At 36.4% G+C, this 8,512-nt stretch overlaps 1 protein-coding gene across 2 annotated transcripts; it reads right to left on the bottom strand.

Annotated features, from left to right (window-relative positions):
- Positions 1 to 251: 251 nt before the first annotated feature.
- LOC122012759 (WD repeat-containing protein DWA2-like) lies at positions 252 to 8,228 on the bottom strand. 2 transcript variants are annotated; one of them, XM_042569406.1, is made up of 13 exons: positions 8,059 to 8,228; positions 7,894 to 7,977; positions 7,688 to 7,820; positions 5,639 to 5,750; positions 5,428 to 5,542; positions 3,539 to 3,666; positions 2,330 to 2,399; positions 1,582 to 1,670; positions 1,428 to 1,473; positions 1,271 to 1,344; positions 1,114 to 1,187; positions 973 to 1,031; positions 252 to 644 (listed from the first exon to the last, which is right to left on the bottom strand). In XM_042569406.1, exons 1-13 carry the CDS (start codon positions 8,104 to 8,106, stop codon positions 603 to 605), a joined length of 1,074 nt encoding a protein of 357 aa, XP_042425340.1. In that variant the 5' UTR covers positions 8,107 to 8,228; the 3' UTR covers positions 252 to 602. The 2 variants fall into 2 exon arrangements, with proteins under 2 accessions (XP_042425340.1, XP_042425341.1); XM_042569407.1 differs by having other exon boundaries at positions 5,428 to 5,527.
- Between the last annotated feature and the right edge of the window lie 284 nt (positions 8,229 to 8,512).

The following is an 8,512-nucleotide window of genomic DNA, read 5'->3' as shown; positions in this document are numbered from 1 at the left end:
GATAAAAGTTCAGAATTTTGAAAGGGTATTTTGATGATTCTGGAGACTGGTTTTGACAAAGGAACTTACCTTTGACAGAATTTTTACCATTTGTTTTCTAGGCACTCTTTTAAATTGTTTGCCTTGTTTAATTAAAATGGTATGTCAAAAATACCTTGATACAAGTCTGTACACGATGACTACCATAATTATAAGCTCGAATCATTCTTCACTAGTTAAATTTTAACAAAAGAAAAGCGTGCCACCAAGAATATTAAAAAATGATGTGGGTCTTTTTGGATAACGTCACAAATTTAAAAATAGAATCTAGCTAGTTTCCGCAAACTATAACAAAAACATCAAAATGAACCTTTCCACCCAACTTACGGTTGCATAAGATTTCTCCAGGTGCTTGAAGGATGTGGAGTTTTGAACCAAGAAGCTTACCCAGTGCGTGCTAAAATCGCCAGTAGATCTTAAATATAAGAAATATAAGACAAGCAACGCAGTTGCCTTGAGATAAGCACTGCTCAAATTAACATGTCCTGCCAGAAGATTGCAGTTTTAATACCCCTTTGGAAGATTGACACTAAAGACGTCCAAGCTTACTGAGGTAATCGCCTTCACTTTCTCTTAATGAATGATTTCACTGATTCCACGATCACCTGAATTCAGCACAAGGAATATCAAGTTGACTCCCTCATAAAGAAGAGCATAACACGTGCACAGCGGGCCACTAAAATTCCAAGATATAAATTCAGTATACCAGAGACAGAATGCAAAAGGAAAATGTTAGAACAGAGATTCGAGCAACTGATAAACTAGCTTCACACTGACCATGAAAATTAACCAGAGAACATTTTTATTCGAAACTTATACCAAAACTTCAGAGTTATTCTCTTGAAGAGGAGAGCCTACCGATATAACTATTAGAGATCTATTTTTTTTATAAATTAAATTTCTAATTAGCATTAAAGTTAATATATTTCTTACCCGGCCGTCATAGGACAATGATGCAAATATCAAAGGTTCCCGTGTGCTCCATGCAAGACCTTTATATTTGGCACAAATCAGTAAACAAATTAGATCATGTTTTACCTACTACGACAAGAAAAAAAAACAAAACTGGATTACCATACACACTATCTTCATAGTCAGTATATGAATTGATAAGTGAATCCTTCAATGTTGTCGGTGAATCAAATAGACTGAAGAAAGATGGATACAACGGAGAAACAAATTAACCTACTGGCAAACAGCAGTTCAATCGATGGTATAGGTAAAAATGTACCTTTCAGATGATGAGCCCTCATTGCCAGGAAGACGAATGGACCACAAATTAATGGTTGAATCTGTGCCAGCACTCTAAGAAACAACTCGTCATGAGTTAATAGGAAAAGTTCACAATTTACATACAAGAGCTATAAATTGGAGAGAAATAGAGAGACCAAAATAAGGTCTTCGTATTCTGGATTATGTCTGACTGCCCATGTCCTGCCATAATGTGGAAGCCAATGTGATGTAAGTCTGATTTGGAATTTCAGATGTGATTATTTACTGTGACATCAGTTAGTAAGTCATGGCATAGATTATGATAAGTACCAATGTGCATGACCAGGGAGTTCTTTTACAGGAAACTTGGGTCTTCGAAGATCCCATAGTTGGATCCCAGATACATCTTCTGCAGTCACCTGCAATGTTGACATGTTCCACAATTTAGAAAAGCAGCATAAAATGATAACTGACAAATAAAAAAACGATTAATTGTTTGCATAAGGATAACTTTTTGAAGGCAAATATATATCAAGCTGAAATTGGGAAAACAATGATCCATGGTTACTGTAATAGATGTTTTATACTTGCAAGATAAGTTTCCTAATTCTGGATGGTTGTCCGAGTGTGGCATTGAAAAATATATCAGAATTCTTTTGTAAAAAGCGTTGGAAAATTAGCTACTCTTAGAAAGACATAATGATCCAAATGTGTGTATATTAAAAGGGTTCACATCTAAGCAAATAGACTATATAATTATCAAACTTTCAATAAGCAATGAAAAATGCCATTGCTTTGGCAATTTTTTGAAAAAGTAGAGCACAAGCAAGGAATCCACAGTTAATTCCATGCGAAGATATGTAAATCCACCTAGATTAATTAAGGTTAAAGATCAAAATTGATTATGTGACCGCTTTGTTTGCTCCTCCAAATCCAAGATCTCCAACAAAGAAAATATACAGAAAATGGAAAGGAACTACAAAAAAAAAAGGAAGCTTCTCCATCAAACAAAAAGAGAACTATGTTAATAGGTGCATACTTGAAGTGGGTAAAAGATCCAACCAGTAATTAAACTTACAAGAAAATGCTGCTTTTTTGAATTGTAATCAACATCCCTAATGTGCGCTTGCTCTATCGAGGTAGTCTTCCTGGAGAAACAGTTACATGGTTAAGTCAACCCAACTCAAATCTTTGGACAAAACATCCTGCACAGAAATCTGTAGGAACAAATTTATTAGAGTGCTGACCTGCTACAGGAAGTTAAACATCCTCATCTTAAAGCATGTGGCAGAATAACAATTCATGATCTTTTGATAAAGAGAACCACCAACTCGTGAAAATTATCATGAGAACAGTTTTATATGTGAAATCACTTATAAATAAAATCAACTAAAAACATATTTCCCTCGTGCCATAGGGTTATGGTAGTTAAAATTGCAATTCAGACCTCAGAATCTTATGCTCTTTCAACCACCTAAATGATTTAAATCTCAAGTAGAATCTGAATCTGGTTGGGAACTTAAAACCCACAATCCAATCTTATGCTGTATCACTGCTCCTACGTTCAATATCTACCGAGACAACCTTGATTGGTGAGCTATGCTTACATTCACTTAAAATTTAAAACATGACATTTATTGGAAGTAAACAATCCCTATTGTGTCCAATCATTTGGGAAAAAAAATCAATTATCAACTAAGAGATTTTTTTTTTTTACTTTTGCCATTATCATACGCCTTATATTTATTATTCATCTTGTAGACTATAAAGATGCAACATTTTTAGAATTACAATGCACTGTTCATATATACTATTAAAGTAATTTTAATTATAGTTCATAATACTAGAATGATACAATGTCCAAATTGATACTATGTACCAAAAGTTAGTACATATGATAAATATTATTTTAAATATAATTTAATAAAATTGTAGGATCTCAAGATTCTAAGCTTTGGTCCTACAACCAAACCAATTGATCTCTTCTCGATTCAACAAAAGGTTTACATCTCAACAATTTGTACAGTGTATCCATGTGTGATTATGTAGGAGAGGTACATAGAACTTAGAAGTTCAAGATCACAAAAACATGAACTACACACTGAAAAGGGTTCAGCAACAGACAGAGATTTTTTCTTTTGGGGGAAAAAGCCTTAAACTCATAAACCACATAAAGTAGACAGTATCAGGTGTCTTGGGCTTTCAGTAGCATATCAATGGAATACATTTCGCTGCGACATGTGACTTACATGAAACATAAAAATGATGTATTTAGGAGATGGTATACTTCATTGTTCGGAGATCCCAAAATTGTAATGATGAGTCACATATACCAGAAAGAGCATTTCGATCATGAGGATCCCATGCACCACCTGATAGGTTTTGAAGCATACCAACTGATTCTTGTGATATCACCTACATTTAGCAGCTTGTATAGGAATCAGCAAAGTGTAAAAGCATAACCGTTTGACACAGACATTCTGATGGTATTATCAAGATACTAAATCATCTTGATGTTTTATTTAATTTTGGTGAAATTATCCTATTTATCATGATACATAATAAGGTAACACAACATAAAGAACACTTCCATGATTATATCTTAATGATATCCCAATGCACTTTGGCAAACTGACAAGTATATTTAAAGAAAAAAAGTATATTTAAAGAAATGCCTTCCACTGACTTTGGTATTTATTTATTTTATTTTATTTTATTTTCAAAAGCCTTGATATGTTTTCATAAAAAGTAACAGAATCAGCCAACCTTAAAACCATCAAAGTTTTTAATTTGTTTTCCTGTTGTTCAGAGTGTCAAGCGTGAACATGAATTACCAAGTCTGCCTATTGATATTACCAGCTGACTCACCATATTTTCTTTCACTCTTTGATGATGCATCTACATAACCATATTCCATTCCTTATATGCTTAGTTACGCTATTCTTCTAACTTGTAGTTTACACATTTTCATGTAGCATATAGAGATTACTACAGCTACTTATTGTAATAACACAGCAGCAGATACACAATGTGAAAAAGAAAAAAATTGAAGCAATTAAATGAATATCATAGCAATAATTAATATAGTAACACAACTAATTCCCTGCAATATTTTAGAACATTTCATCTTATGCTTCTAAGATAATGTGCTTTTTAGTCTGAACCAAGAAAGTGGATTTGATATCTGATCTGGGTATTTAACAAAGCTGATATGAAATGAAACCCAATGAATTGATCTATCCAACACACCTAATCAAACACCTCCATGGCTCCATGGATAGAGATGAAGCACAAGAAATAAGTGAGTCAATGACTAGGGCTTGTGTTTAGTTTCAAATGTTGTGACAAAAGGAATAGTCAATTAATGAAGCATGAACTTGTGTGTGAGAGCACATAGAGCCAAATCTTTTATTTGTGATTATTGCAATTACACAAAAAACACATTGTATGACAATTATTAATGGGTTTGAACATTGCACAGGCACACATGGATGATTTATATTCATATGACCATGTAGGTGTGGCTTCATTGATAATGCAAACTAAAAACCAAGCAAAACTGTAGACTTACATATAATGAAAGCCCCTTTTTTTCTTCCCTCTTTTTACAACTCATTCTTTAAAAATGTATTTAGATAGTAGGAAATCACAATATAGTCCCTGTCGCAAGGTAGTTGTGCTAGTTACTGGACATAAACATGGCATGCCAGACAATGCCGCTGTTGTTGCAAATACAACTAGTTTGTACCAACACTTGTTGGAAAAAAGGTACACTTTGAAAACTTAATCATAGGCCATAATCAATAGTTACCCTAAAAGTAGGTGGACCAAATACAAAAATTTCTCTATGATGCAGCGTTTGTGGACAGTAATAACCTTTGGAACAAATGTTTAAACAATTTAACATCTTTTTTGTGTGCATGTTTTGAACTTCATGATTGCCTATTGCACAATGTATTGGAAAGCATTGTAAACTAGTTCAGACTTCAGACTAAGAAAAATTTCCTTTTGCAATAGATGGGAAACTGTATTTATTTATTTATCTATCGCCGCCAAGAACTTGAAATGCTGCAATTTTACAATTTCCTAAGAATTTGTAGTCTATTATAACACAAAGGACTATGATAGAATCTCTGTCAGTCCTGAAGATAACAATAAGTCCTTTGAGGAGCTCACCTTGGCTACTTTATTTGACGAATCTAAGCTCCAGAGGAAAATATTTCCCTCATCAATGCTGATTAGTCTATCATGCTTCCCAGATGGCCACCAAAGAACACTGACAAGCATGTTACTGGGGAGTCATAAAAAAGTTCATGGAACCTTTTTTTCTCTCTCTCTTAAAAATCACAAATGGCTGGGAAGCACAAACATGCAGAAATGAGATTACCTCTTGATCTTAAAAGAATGCTCATCAAGGGAAAACAACTGTTCGGGCTGTGGGGCATTCGACTGTCCATAGAGCTCGGGAATCTTCCAAACAGAAGCTCCGTATGTTTCACCTTTATCATATGCTAACTCAATTAGTTTTAAGAAGCATAAGGTTGAGGTAATTTCAGAGAAAAAGAACAATGCCTTAAAAGCATTAGCACCACTGTAGTTCATTCTCATAGAAAAAAAGGCTAAAAAACATATCATACAACAGAGTACGTTTTAACTCTTTCGGTTTTAACAAGAACAAGAGAAGTGCAAAACGAGATGGGGAAAATATTGAAGCATTTCCACAATAAAAGAAAGCTCCTCGAACAAATTTTCCTCAAAAAGAAGCTCTTCAAATAAATAAATATATAATGTCCCGTTTTCTATTTGACAAAATTAAGAAGGATGCATATGCTAAATATATGATGTAAGACTACATCTCATGAGTGGATAAGCGGCGCATTTATCATTCCATTTTCCCCTAGAAAACAATCATTGTCTGACTTCCATTTGTACAGATTGGCCTATTAATTCCTTCAACATTTCTCACTGTTTTTGATGAGCTGTTGCGATCAAAAAATTTCCTTGCAAAAGTATATCAAGGAACTGCATTGAGACTAAACTAAGATCAAATCTAGCTTAAAAAAATCAATTCCAGCAACACCCACCTATGTACCAATTCCTGTTGGAAATTTGTCATTGTCAATCCAACAATTTGGTTGAACAGCATGTCATCTAATTGGCAGTTCAGTTTGGTGAGGCAGCCAGTATGACATGGGTCAAAACTAGTTTGTCGACACACCTCTTTGGATTAGTCACTGCACCTCTTTAAGTAAAATCATCACTGACTTAAAGTCGCCAATCGCTGAGTTATCCCTTCGGGATGTTGACACAACCTCTCATGTAAGTGATAAGACCAATACAAGGGTTGCATCCTTTCTCTTTAAGATAACATTGCCCGCCTAGATACTTACAGTTTGCCAACAATTGTACTCTAAAATACAATGGCCTTCGACTCAAAACAGGAACATTTTAAATACAGTCCTACGGAAATTTTGATTCAGTGAATTGAGCAAGAGGAGAGGGCCTCATTTATTGGATGAAAAGGTTTTCTAAAGGGGTGAGTGTGACAATTTTGCAAAATTCCTCTTATGCACTATGCAATGTTGCTCCATTAATTCGACATGTGTGCTTGAGTCAAGGTAAGCCCTCATTTGTCCAATCAATGCACGAGCTAGAGTTGCAACAGTCCAACCAAAGCGCGAGCTAGGGGCATGTTTGGTCATTGTTCAACGCTTAAGCCAGAGGTGTGTCCGTCGTCCATTCTGTGAGAGCTAAGGCACATCTGTAGCTACGCGCAAACTACAGATGTAGTCGTCGCTGTAAGGCGCACAAGCCAAAGGCATGTCCTTTTGCCATGGCTTGAAGTAGCACGCATAGAGTGTCCTTCTGGCTTCAACAGGTGGGCAAAGTGATCCCTCCAGCTCAGCACAATAGTAAATCCAGATATTTCAGCTGCACATGTGTTTCCTATGTGGCATAACACTGCAACCAATTGATTGTTTCACCAGACTATTTGTCTGCACGACTATAAAATACTTGATTTAATTAAGCTCAACATTTAATTTCTCTAATTACAATGACCTTATTTAATCTTCGTTCATAGCAGGATTTGACAATCCTAATTTTTAAGCTAAATTTACACCCCTTAAAACCTATGAAAATGAAATTTCATACTCATGTATGATCGAGTTAATGTTTGTGCATTCGTGTTTATAGATCTAGCTCATGCTTTCATCCGATCAAGATAGAGGCATGATATAGGGCAACCTTTTCTCACTCAAATAACCTTGGATAATGCTTTCTCATTGACCCGAGAAATTATTCTACAACACTATACTCGCAAAGTAGTCAATCCGTTTCCATATTCCATTAATTAGTTTAAAAACTCATTTCCAACGCTTGCGCATTGCCACCCATTAGTCCAACATCAAGTTACTATGAGACATAGTTCACTCACCAGAAGTGAAAACCGTAGAGAAAATTCTGGGATCGAAAGGGCAAGACTTGAGATCCCATATCTCGTTTGGGTGATAGAAGAGACCATCGCAGATAAGCTCCGATCCCGAGGGAGACAGCCGGATCAGATGCACCTAATAAACAAAACCACCGGAGTCACCCAAAAAATCATAAGATCGAGATCAACGACGCGCGCGCGAGAAGAACCTCGTTCTCCTCTTTGAGGCTGAGGGTTCCAGCGAGGAAGCTGGTGTGATCGACGTCAGCCTTGACGTCGGTAATGCATCGGGCCTGGAGAAGGAGATAAGGAGGAAGATGGATGAGGAGATTTCAAAAGAAGAATCGAATCGGATTAGTGGTTGCTGTTGTGACCTGGTATTTGAGGCCGCCGTAAACGATGCCGGTGGAGGGGCCCCGCATTGTGGCACAAGTGAGGAAGATGGCGGTCGTTCTCCGGCAGCGATGAGGGGTTTTGGTACGATCGGCTCCGCCGGGGCCGCACCGGAGTGATTGGGTCGGGGCGATGTTGCGTTGACGTTAAGCGTAGCATTATTACTGAGGAAAGGCAAGGCTCTATAATCGAATTGTTTGCTCTACCGTACGTCGAAGCGTGGATTCGTATGGACGGGTGAGATTGGTCAAGAGATTTGATCCCCGAATTTTATTTAGTTTAATTTTGAGCCTTTCGTGTATTTCAGATGATCCACGTATAATTGGATCTTAATGGCTCGTGCAATTTGTCCTCAGGGTTTAGCGCATGCGGTGGACTGAGAAGCGCAACCGGCGTATGTACCTATATTTTTATGCTCATGCAATTTATCCAAAA

Source organism: Zingiber officinale, chromosome 8A, assembly GCF_018446385.1.
Source record: "Zingiber officinale cultivar Zhangliang chromosome 8A, Zo_v1.1, whole genome shotgun sequence".
Classification (NCBI taxonomy): domain Eukaryota; kingdom Viridiplantae; phylum Streptophyta; class Magnoliopsida; order Zingiberales; family Zingiberaceae; genus Zingiber; species Zingiber officinale.
Note: the sequence above shows the minus strand (reverse complement) of the source record. Positions and strands in the feature narration are given on the sequence as shown.